This window comes from Thyridium curvatum, assembly GCF_004353045.1.
Source record: "Thyridium curvatum strain D216 chromosome Unknown NODE_77_length_194619_cov_74.347017, whole genome shotgun sequence".
Lineage (NCBI taxonomy): Eukaryota > Fungi > Ascomycota > Sordariomycetes > Thyridiales > Thyridiaceae > Thyridium > Thyridium curvatum.
Genome location: NW_022156832.1, coordinates 65,675 through 77,034, shown reverse-complemented (window position 1 = coordinate 77,034; position 11,360 = coordinate 65,675). Strand labels below are relative to the sequence as shown.

Below are 11,360 nucleotides of genomic sequence, written 5' to 3'. Positions count from 1 at the left end.
CGCCCGGGCCGCGTTGGTGCCCTCTACAGGGTCATTAGGCGATGCACGACAGGGATCAAACCGCCCTAAATGCTAATCCAAACGCCCCGTCCGTGCTAGAAGCGGCGGGCATCCATGCTTGCCAAACCCGTTCTCCCATCCAATTCAGCGGCCACTGCGGGGGCACCGTCGGTCGCGCCTGGCTTTTTTTCGATCCGAAGTTGGCGCTGACCGAGCTGGGCAAGGGAGACGAGATCGAGAGCTGAGCGCGCCCTCACTTTTTTTCCCCATCGTGCAGACTGCTTGTCACCTCCTTCTTTCCCTCCTTCCCTGACCTTCACACTCGTTTTGAGCAGCAAACCCCCTCCTTTCCCACGATCCCGAAGCAGCCGGACGCAGCGCCATGACGGCCGACGACCCTCAGCACCGCCCCCGCAGCCATCACGGCCACGGCAAGCACGGCCACAACCACGGCCACGCCGCGCGCAGGGTGCCCTCCAACGCCACCGGTGGCAGCACCTCCGGCGGCGACCTGCCCGAGATCGGCTACCCGCGCGGCCACATCGGCCACCTGAGCGAGGACGAGGAGAAGGCCTTTGCCGAGTTCAAGGCCTACATCGCCGAGCAGGGCGTCTACAAGCCCGGGCCTCCGCCGTCGCATGACGATCCCACACTGCTGTAGGTTTCCTTGGAAAGTGGGATGGAGAAAGAACATGCGCTACCAAGCTTCGGCTGTGGTGGTGGCAAACGAGGCGCGGGAGAAGGAAGAGAACGATGTGTGCTAATTCTTTCTGGGCGACATGGATAGGCGTTTCCTCCGAGCTCGCCGGTGGGTTGTACTAGATGCGTACAAACAGTTCAAGGAGACCGAGGACTGGCGGGAAGCCAACCAGCTCGACGTGCTGTACGACTCGATCGACCTCGACGCCTACGAGCAGAGCCGCAGACTGGTGCGTGGTGTCCCCCCCGCACAACGATCTAGACGTTGTCGTCTCGGCGCATGCGATATTGGCTAATGCAGCTTGCTTGGGCAGTACCCTCAATGGACTGGCCGCCGAGATAGGAGGTAAGCCTGCTCCTGTACCAAACCCCATCCTCTCGTCTCCAAAATACCCGCTCCCATGGCGGCCGGCAAACATGCTGACTCTCACCTCCAGAGGCATCCCGCTCTACCTCTTCGAGATCCGCCACCTCGACTCCAAGACCATCGCTAACTACGAGAAGACGGCCGAGGCGACCTACAGCCGCGCCCACACCGACGGCAAGACGCCGCCCAAGCTGCTGCGCCTCTTCGCCCTCTACGAGAACCTGACGCGCTTCGCCCAGCCGCTGTGCACCGAGCTGACGGACCGCGACCACAGCAACGTGCCCATCACGCTGAGCACAAACATCGTCGACGTGTCGCAGGTCAGCCTCAAGCAGTTCTGGAACCTCAAGGGCCACATGCAGGCCGCGAGCCAGCTGGCCACGGCGCACTACCCCGAGACCCTGGACCGGATCTTCATCATCGGCGCGCCCTTCTTCTTCTCCACCGTCTGGGGCTGGATCAAGCGCTGGTTCGACCCCATCACCGTGTCCAAGATCTTCATCCTCGCCCACCACGAGGTCCTGCCCACGCTGCGGACCTTCATCGACGTCCGCAACATCCCCAAGCAGTACGGCGGCGAGCTCGACTTCAGCTGGGGCGAGATGCCCAACCTCGACCCCAACATCGTCGAGGCCGTGAGCTGGGAGAATGGGCACACCGCTTTCCCCAAGGGCCCCGTGTACTGGCGGCCGCTCGACGACGACACGCTCGAGTGCGTGGCTGTGGGCAGCGTGGAGCAGAAGGAGCGCATGGAGAGGGTCGGCACGATCAGGAAGACGTACAGGGGCCCGTTTGCGAAGGTGCCGGAGGATGAGGAAGTCGTTGAGGCGGCCGAGCAGAAGAAGGAGCAGGAAGACGAGCCCAAGCCTGCTGTCACGACGGGGGTCGAGACGAGTGTCACTGACGCGAAGACCGAGGCCAAGCCGGCGGCCGAACAGACGGCTGCGGTCAACGGCGAGCCTACCATCACTGAGGTCCAGGGCGTGCAGAACTTGTCGATCCAGGACGACAACGAGAAGAAGGAGCAGAAGGAGGCGGAGACTGTGGCACCGGCCCAGGCTCCCGTGGCGTAGAAGCGTTGGGAGGAGGGGGATATATGCATGACATGCACACGACGATGTTAGACGATCAAAGACTTTGCATTTTGTGGCTAGAAAGGTTTTCGGCTGGTTGGGAGAGATATGCGAATTTGAGCGAAGCTGTGTGCGAGGAGGCATCTGGATATACATGTACCATGCATCTTTGATTGCAAGGGTTTGTCACAGGGAGTTGCAGCTTTCATGCTGTCATTGTGAGCAGTGCAGGGGATTGCACTCTTTGTCGTGGTCTAAATGGATGAGATATTATGTCTTCTCTCTATGCTGTTGAGACTATGATCCTGTGTTGTGGTGCCTACTCTACCGAATCCCGTTCTATGTCCATCTTTCCGTTTTATGAACCTTCCAAACGCCGTGCCAATGCAGTACATCTACAAAATTGTTGAAATTCTCGTCCTCGTATTCCCAAGGTCTCAGACAACGCCCCTCCGCCGCCGCCACTCGCGGATGCCCTTCTCGACTTCGTCCCACGACACGCCGTCGCGCACCAGCCACATGGTCACCCCGAGCGTCTCGACGTCGCGGTTGCGGCTCTCGTCGTCGAAGAAGAGGATGTCGGCGAACGCGACGCCCGCGCCGCCATTGCGCTTCTGCAGGCTCTCCATGTGCCGGATCTTGCTGCCGGGGTAGATCTCCATCCCGCCGTCGAAGAAGTCGAGCGCGCGGCGCGGCTTGCCGTCCTTTTTACTACTACTACTGCCACTGCCACTGCCACTGCCACTGCTACTGCTACTGTTTCCTCCTCCCGCTCCCGCGGACCTGTCCGGGAGCAGCACTGCTTCGTGCGCGGGCGGCAGGACGGCGCTGGCGGGCGGGACGTACAGCAGCTTGAGCATGTCGCGCGCGAGGTCGGGCGCGTGGGTGCGGCTCGCGACGCCGAGCCTCACGCCGGCGCGGGACAGCGCGTGCAGCGTCAGTGGGATGTCGTCGTAGAAGGCGAAGGACTCGCCCGTGCGGTCGAGGGCCGCGGACGTCTGCGGCGCGGCCTGCTGCGCGCGCAGGGGCGGGGAGACGTGCGTGTCGACCCAGAAGGGCCAGAGGGTGTAGTCGAGGTCGAAGACGACGAGGCGCGGGAGGGGCTTGGCGTCGGTGAGGATTCGGGGCAGGCCCGGTGTCGTCGTCGCTGCTGCTGCTGCCGCCGTCGGGTGGGATGTGGTGCTGGTGGTTGCTGTGGGGGAGGATGTGGCGGAGGGCTTGGTGAGTTTGCGGGCCATTGTGGGGGGAGGGGGGGAAGGACTGTCGCGCGAGGGCTTTCGGGATGGGCGGAGCGGTGGAGGGGTGTGTGGGAGGATGCGACGCCGCCGGTCTGCGTGGATGGAACGGGGAGAGAGGTCGGGTATGTGAGGGCGGAAAGGGGATGGTGGTGCTTTGTGTGGTTGGTTGGGAATAGCTTCAAGCCTGGGCAGCCAGCTTAGAGTGGTTATGTCAAGGTGAGTCAGCGGTGCTTATCGGCGAGATGTTGCCTGAGCACACAGCTGATAAGCTTGGTCAGCCGCCTGTAGTAACGAGACACAACAGCTGTAACGCCCGGACTACCCCGCATTCTGCAGTTGAGCAGCGCCAAATACAGAAGCCAGCTACAGCCAATCCATGTATCTATCGATCTTCTCCAACGATGAGGAGCTGCAGGGAGTCTGCGTCCAGGTACGAGTACTTGAAAATGACTTGCTATCATGCGGGCGGACTACATCACTTACACAGGTCACACCCAGGAGAAAGGAACGCAGGCGGGATCAAGCCGAGCTCGATCGTAGACCGGGCGGCGTTACATGTCACAATGAACCTCCTCCGGATGAGCAGTCAAAGGATGAAGTCGATGGAAGCATTTGTCTCTTTCAACCCCGAGATTGAAGCTGGCCAACATGCCAGAAACATCCGACTTTTCTCCAGATCGGACCCCAGAAATATAGCCTGTGCGGGGAGAACGCGCCGCGGCCAAGAGCCTGCGTCTGATGCAATTAACCACCGCGCCCCAGCGTCGAGACAGCCTCAAGACACCCCATTGGCCGCACGGGGGAGCCCATCGGGTCCGGGAGAATCTCTCGTGCACACAAGTGCGCCCCGAGGCGTCAACTGCCGTCCCAGAAGGGCCTTAGCTCTGGGATGGACGACACCACAAACCCCACTAACGCCCAGCAAATATCGTCGGAGGTACCACATCGACCATCCGCCCCGCGGGTCGCCTCTCTCGAGAGGACACGGATGGATCCCGGATTGATTAAAAGTTGGGGAGCCCCTCTCACTTCCTCTCGCTTCTTCGTTTTGGACTCTTGTATGTATATCGAGAAAAAGCACACAGGAAAGCCGGGATCAAGACGAGCGCCCATCGAGCCAGAGCAAACCATCAGTCGCAGGTGATTGTGTGGCGATTCGGAGACATCTACCCTACACCAGACATCTCCAACTCGAGACACTCCACACTCCGACCCGCCGACACCCGCCACGAAGAACAAAGGAAAACGGACGGCGAGTTCGTTCGGCTGAGCAGCTCAGACATCAAGGGAACGAGATCAGAGAGTCCCATTCTATTCTGCAACCATACCTTTAGCAAATCGTAGGCATTCCGTATTCTCGGAACACCACCGCCCACCATGGCCGCAAGCACGTCCCCGTCCAACGCGCTCAAGAAGATCCAGCTCACCCATGTCGCCCACGTCTTCTACAAGCACAAGGAGATCGAGCCCGCCCGCCAGTTCGCCGACGACTTCGGCTTCTATGAGGTGAGGCGCGAGGGCAACCGCACCTTCTACCGCGGCTACGGCTCCGAGCCCTTCGTCCTGTGCCTCGAGGAGGCCGACGAGAAGGCCTTTGGCGGCGCCGCCTTCGGCGTCGAGTCCGAGGAGGACCTGGTCCACGCCGCCAAGGTCCTGCCCAAGGAGGCCCGGCCCACGGGCGTCTACGACCTCGACGCCCCCGGCGGCGGCAAGTGCGTGACCTTTTACGACCCCGTCGACGGCTTCCCCTTCCACCTCGTCCACGGCCAGCAGAAGGTCGAGGTCAGGGACCCGCACTTCCCCGTGCTCAAGTTCAACTATGTGAGTAGTATTTCTGGCGACACATGTGTGTGTGGGTGGGTGAAAGGCCGAGGAGCTGACTGAATCTTGCTTTACCATAGCCCGAGGAGAAGAACCGCGGTGTCAACCAGAAGCAGCGCTTCGAGAAGAGGCCCGCCCCCGTGCACAAGCTCGGCCACTTTGGCATGTGCGTCACCAACTTTGCCAAGTGCTACGAGTTCTACACGACCTACTTCAACTTCTTCCCCAGCGAGGTATGTCTTCACCCGGACCGACCCCCTTTGGCGATTTTGAGAGTGATGTTGATTTTGGCTGACAACCGTGGGTTATGCAGCTCAACTATGGCCCGGACAACAAGGACATCACCGTGTTCTTCCGTCTGAACCGTGGCAGTGAAAAGGTCGACCATCACTGCTTCTTCTTCTTTGAGGGTAAGTTTCTGTGATCGCATGCCGTGTGAAGGGTCCTGGTACAAGTTATTGACCTGGCTGGCGTGCTCGCAACAGGCCCCAAGATGCACGTCCACCACTCGTCCTTTGAGACGCACGACTTTGACGCCCACAGCCTCGGCCACGACTGGCTGCGGCACAAGGGCTACAAGCCCCTGTGGGGTGTCGGCCGCCACATCATGGGCAGCCAGATCTTCGACTACTGGTTCGACCCCTCGGGCCACGTCTTGGAGCACTATGTCGACGGCGACCTGCTCGACATGACCGAGCCCACGCACCGCACGCCCGCGTCGCCCGACAACCTGCACGTGTGGGGTAAGTTGTAGACCTTTTTCGAGAGAGAGAGAGAAGATGCACTTCCCGGATCGGTGACTGACAAGATAATAGGTCCTGACCTGCCGCCTACCTTCCTGACGTGAGGTGGTTTATGTGTGTGCTTGAATATCAAATGACTTGAAATGAAAATGGGCGAGGGAGAGAAATGGCTCTGTAATTCTACGTATGCAGTCTCTGAAAATCAAGACCAGAATGAATATCAAGTTCCAAATCTCTGACGAGTTGCGACTTACGAGGGGTTGTCTGTCTCTTATGCCAACCGGGGTAACATGGAGCTATGCAATCATACTTGAATACTAAGAGCATCCCTGACCAGGCTAGATCCTGATCACTCCTAGCTGTGTCGACCACTACTACATGTCTTGGTTGTGCCCTGCAGGCAGCCCTGTTGGGCTGACAGGAGTTTAACCGAACCCTCGGGCCAACGCTCTCCGTCTGGCTAACATGCAGGATGTCAGCAAGGCACAGCATATCAATGCACAGAAAGCAGCAGTGTGCATACCCAGCTGATGATCCCACAGATTTTACAGGTACTGCTCATACAGACTGGTCTCCTCTTCCCCGTCTTGAGCAGATTTGGAGGGGGCCGAATGAGCGGGGAGACACGCGGAGGCTATCCCCGGTCCTGCCAAGAGCACAACGGCTCTTACCAACTGCCATGTTGGGTAATGACGCGAGTCTGCCCAGAAGCTTGACATCCCCGTCTGCCGGATGGACGGTCCAACATCGCGTCGCTGACTGCACCATCGCTGAGCGAACAGGAGCTAATGACTTGTTCCTGGTCTTGCGCGCTGCGAGATGAGGGCTGGGGGTTCAAGACTCAGGGGCATCGAGAAGAGGACGGTTGAGGACGATGGAATGCCATGTCAAAACATGCCCTCATCCCAAGCATACATACAAAGCAAGACACGCTCTGCAGGAACTACAACTCACAACTCTGAGGACCATGGCTCGAGGTTTGATCTCGGGGCACCCCTGGTTTCCCCGCAGAACCCCACGCCGTCGAGGATGGCCAGGGCAATCGCCAAGACCTCACACCGTGCCATTGCATGGATTAATCCACCAAACAACAGTGATCGGCCCGCCCAAACCAGGTCAGCGTGCAGCTCGCTGCGATCCTCAAGTGGCCCCATTGGTCCAGCCTTGAGGAGATCCCAGTCCCTTCCTACATGGTCAGTCTCCAAGCTGATGACCCCGTCTGGATGTGGGCATGCATGAGCCATAGCAGGCTTCGCTATGTGACTATTAAAGACAAGCTATAGCCTTTGCCACAATTCAAACCACCACCTCCTCCTACCAATTCAAATCGTTTGATTATATCGATACTGCCCCCAAACCATGGCGATCATCGGCCACAAAGAAGAACATGTCGACCCTCGGCTGACGAGGATCGCCGAAGCCGACACGCTGCGATGGTACCAGAAACGCAACCTGCGCTACCTCTACCTCATCATGGTGCCGACCTGTCTCGGTGTCGAATGGACCTCGGGCTTCGACTCGTCTATGATGAACAGTCTACAGGCTGTCAAGTCCTGGGTTGACTGTAAGCCGCGCCAACCTTGTCCTCATTGTACCAGGACCTAACGTGGTTTAATGCAGACTTTGGAAACCCCAACTCCTCACGCCTCGGCCTGCTCAACGCCATGTATTCACTCGGCGCCCTCATGGCTATCCCCTTCATCCCGACCGTTTCCCAGTACCTTGGCCGCCGGCACACCATCGTCGCCGGCTCGCTCATCATGTGTATGGGCGCAGGTCTGCAGGCCGGTGCTCGCAACACCGACATGTTTCTTGCCTCTCGCTGGGTTCTCGGCTTCGGTATTCCCTTTGCCATCGTCAATGCTTCTGCGCTCATCGGCGAGCTGAGCTACGCCAAGGAGCGTCCCATCATGACCTCGTAAGCCCACCCCTTCCTCATACACGTACACCTCACCCGCTCCCCCTTTTTCGGATCTCGATCCTCACATCCACATCTTTTGGTTCTTCAGACTGTTCAACGCGAGTTGGTTCGTCGGCGCCATCATCGCCGCCGGCGTCACCTACGGCACCTTCCAGATGCGCAGCACCTGGGCCTGGCGCCTGCCGTCCCTGCTGCAGCTCGTCCCCTCCATGTGCCAGCTGTGCTTCATGCGCTGGTGCCCCGAGTCCCCGCGCTGGCTCATCTCGCAGGACCGCGCCGACGAGGCCTTCGCCGTGCTGCAGCGCTACCACTCCGAGGGCGCCGACGGCGACGAGTTCGTGCGCCTCGAGTACGCACAGATCCAGTCGGCCATCGCGCAGGAGAAGGAGGCCGCCAGCCGGTTCGCCTGGGCCGACGTGCTGCGCGACGCGCCCATGCGCCGGCGCTTCCTGCTCGCCGCCGTCGTGGGCTTCTTCACGCAGTGGAGCGGCAACGGGCTCATCTCGTTCTACATGAAGAAGATCCTCAACCTCGTCGGCATCCGCGACGACCGCACCGTGCAGAGGGTCATCCTCGGCAACACCTGCTGGGGCTTCATCAACGCCGTGCCCATCGCTCTCGTCGCGCCGCGGTTCCGGCGCCGCACCATGTTCCTCATCTGCACGTGCGGCACGGCCGTCGTGTACACCGTCTGGACGGTCGCGTCGGCGCGGTTCGACATCGAGAGGTCACAGCGGGCGGCGATCCCCGTGCTGGTGTTCATCTTTGTCTACTCGCCGTAGGTTTTCTTGCGTCTTCTTGCTGTATCTCACCCCACAAGACTGACTGAACCCCATGTCCAGGTTCTACAACATCGGCTGGAACGCCCTGACCTACACCTACATGGTCGAGATCTTCCCCTTTGCCCAGCGCGCCAAGGGCATCGCCGTCGAGCAGCTGACGGTGCGCTTCGCCGTCTTCTTCAACACCTACGTCAACCCCGTCGCCCTCGACTCCATCGGCTGGAAGTACTACATCGTCTACTGCGTCTGGATCCTCGTCGAGATCGCCACCGTCTACGAGCTCTTCCCCGAGACCCAGGGCCGCACCCTCGAGGAGCTGAGCTTCATGTTCGAGGGCCGCGAGGTGCAGGACAAGGTGCAGCACAACGTGGACAAGGTGCTCGAGCACGTCGAGATGGATGTGCGGCATGCCGCGCCTGTGGAGGGTGATGGTGACGACCAGGCTGGGGCAAAGCGGGTGTGAGGATAAGATCCTGAGAGTGTAGATATTTTCACATATCAGAGCACTGTACTGTTGACTAAGTAGTGATGGGCCGCATGCGGAACCAGATCTTAAACTTGCAACCATGGCTGCTGGCTGGAGATCTATAAAAGTTATATCATTTAGAGTGCAAAGGTAGCTGTCCCCTTATCTCTTTCGTCTGAGACATACTGGGTATCAGCCGTCCTAGTTAACCAACTATCGTCGTTCATAGTGAACAGTGCATACACGTCTACAATAGGCCCCATGTTCTCCATAAAAATAAGCGCCCAGACTTTGCCCGCCATATAGGGATATTGTCTGATAAATGCTCGATAATTTGAGACCCATCCACCCCATCCGAAGGCCATCCATATCACGTAGGCGATCCTGTTTTAGCAGCGATCAGAAACGATGCCATGCGTTGATAGAAAGATAGTACATAAAGACAATTTGGTTTGCTACTTACGCAAGCCACGGCGCAGTCTGAAGCGTCCTGAACCAAGCAGAGATATACGCAAAGGCCCAGAGTGGCCGAGTAAGCTTCTCGAGAAGCTTTCGAGTCAAGTAGGGGTGTCTCCTACCAAGGTAAGATCAGCATGGCATTATCTGGTCTTGCTGAAGAGCGTTGCTTACTTGTTCAAAAGCCGATAGCCGGGACTTACAAAGAGGCGCGTGGTGAAAGTGCGGAAATTACCTCTCTCCCAGCGAAGATTCTGCAATGCGAATTTCCAATCACGCTTAATGTCGGTCGTGATTTCGGCCTCGGGCGCGTTCTGGACGCAAATCTTCCAGCCATGATCCAGTGCCCAACTGGTTACGTAGACATCGTCTGCGGCGTTCACAACTTTGTGGTTCACAACTTCATGCGCGAATGAGTTTGAGAAGCACTGGTCTTGGAGGATGCTCGCCCGAGCAAACATAGTCCGTCCGACAAGGACCCAGCAGCCGCCATCTGCCGTAAATCGTACCGGCTGGTCATGGTTCATCTTGAGCATGTCGAGCGATGCAGCCGCTTCCCAAACCGTAATGGCCTTGGCGTTTCGACGCTCGTGTGGGATTTCGGGGCTTTTTCTCAGTCAGCTCCAAGTCTGACTAGCGGTCCACTAGGCACCGACTCACCTCTGCAATCCTGCGACCAAGCCAACCTCGGGATTTTCGAACGGAGCCAGGAGGTAGGGAATCACGGCGGGGCCCCGCCAGTAGGCATCATCATCAACCAGAGCAATAATCTTGCCAGTAGCGGCCTTGACCCCAGCCATAAGTTGCTGTCGCTTGTTGGCCAGGGGCACAGTCAAAATGGTGATCTTGTCGTTCAGCACTGGTGCAAGCAACTGGAGGACATGGGCCTCGCATCTCGGCACAGTGACAACGATGATCTCGCGAGGCTTGCTCTTAAGCCAGAGACGCATACATTCGATGAAGTTCGAGTCGGTGTCTATGGTCGGAACAACGATGCTTACGTCGTTAGAGCTGTAAGTGGGCACGTCCGGTAAGGGAACCGTTTTGTACTTTTTAGCAAGATGGGACACGAGGACCTTCTCGTACAAGTCCCAAGCGCTAGAAAACAAGGCAAGTTTGTTAATAGAACCCACTCGCTGAATATCTTTGAAAGAGCTGGTAGAGGAGCAAGACCTACCAAAGTAGCCCCAGAGCTAATGTCATTTTGTTTACCGATTCGATAGTGGTACACAGTATGATGGTGACTGGGGAGCAGAAATGGGCAGCGGTGATTCAATGTGCAGGATCGAAGCGAGGCTGCAACAGAGAACCTCGTGGATTTTGGATGGAAAGGGAAACCATATAGAATCCTGCCTTGCTAGGTCCAGGAACTGAAGTGGGCAAGGCACTTGAAAGCATGTCTATCGTGCCTCTTTACCTAGAAAGCCCAACTCTGCTGTTGCCAATCTGACCCAGTCTTTCTCACATGCCGAGAAGGGTTGAAACCAGATAACCCTGTCTGCACGCTCTCCACTACTATACCTGAACTACCTGCCGAAGATACATGGCTGCCTGCGGCGAGGTCCAAAGTAATTGCGCCGTGTGTTCGACACGGGATACAGCCGGGCGAACATCCAGTCCCCGGGGGCCGCTGGAGCCTCGGAAAATCGTAATGACAATGTCCGCCGGGATCGGATCACAATATCTCTTGCATGCTTGAATCTCGCATCTGTCGGGTACTTTTCAGAGAATGTGAGATTGCCGGCGTATTAATGGAATCAATCTCTTGGCGCAAGTGCTATCTCCAGCGGTGAG

The 11,360-nt window shown here is 58.2% G+C and overlaps 5 protein-coding genes across 5 annotated transcripts; 3 read left to right on the top strand and 2 right to left on the bottom strand.

The window, feature by feature from the left end:
- Window positions 1-382: 382 nt before the first annotated feature.
- Window positions 383-2,139, top strand: E0L32_010002 (uncharacterized protein; the record flags this gene model as incomplete). The annotated part of the gene is made up of 4 exons (XM_031132572.1): window positions 383-657; window positions 788-929; window positions 1,014-1,045; window positions 1,137-2,139. The coding sequence occupies 4 exons, from the start codon at window positions 383-385 to the stop codon at window positions 2,137-2,139; spliced, it is 1,452 nt and encodes a 483-aa protein (XP_030990226.1).
- Window positions 2,140-2,576: 437 nt separating this feature from the next.
- On the bottom strand, window positions 2,577-3,377 carry E0L32_010001 (uncharacterized protein; the record flags this gene model as incomplete). Its single annotated transcript, XM_031132571.1, has 1 exon — window positions 2,577-3,377. The coding sequence occupies one exon, from the start codon at window positions 3,375-3,377 to the stop codon at window positions 2,577-2,579; it is 801 nt and encodes a 266-aa protein (XP_030990225.1).
- Window positions 3,378-4,754: 1,377 nt separating this feature from the next.
- E0L32_010000 (uncharacterized protein) lies at window positions 4,755-6,045 on the top strand (the record flags this gene model as incomplete). The annotated part of the gene is made up of 5 exons (XM_031132570.1): window positions 4,755-5,198; window positions 5,279-5,431; window positions 5,512-5,608; window positions 5,684-5,941; window positions 6,014-6,045. 5 exons carry the CDS (start codon window positions 4,755-4,757, stop codon window positions 6,043-6,045), a joined length of 984 nt encoding a protein of 327 aa, XP_030990224.1.
- Window positions 6,046-7,300: 1,255 nt separating this feature from the next.
- E0L32_009999 (uncharacterized protein) lies at window positions 7,301-9,107 on the top strand (the record flags this gene model as incomplete). The annotated part of the gene is made up of 4 exons (XM_031132569.1): window positions 7,301-7,505; window positions 7,562-7,859; window positions 7,951-8,640; window positions 8,705-9,107. The coding sequence occupies 4 exons, from the start codon at window positions 7,301-7,303 to the stop codon at window positions 9,105-9,107; spliced, it is 1,596 nt and encodes a 531-aa protein (XP_030990223.1).
- A 55-nt stretch (window positions 9,108-9,162) lies between these two features.
- E0L32_009998 (uncharacterized protein) lies at window positions 9,163-10,769 on the bottom strand (the record flags this gene model as incomplete). The annotated part of the gene is made up of 6 exons (XM_031132568.1): window positions 9,163-9,229; window positions 9,297-9,494; window positions 9,574-9,684; window positions 9,741-10,172; window positions 10,227-10,664; window positions 10,744-10,769. The coding sequence occupies 6 exons, from the start codon at window positions 10,767-10,769 to the stop codon at window positions 9,163-9,165; spliced, it is 1,272 nt and encodes a 423-aa protein (XP_030990222.1).
- Between the last annotated feature and the right edge of the window lie 591 nt (window positions 10,770-11,360).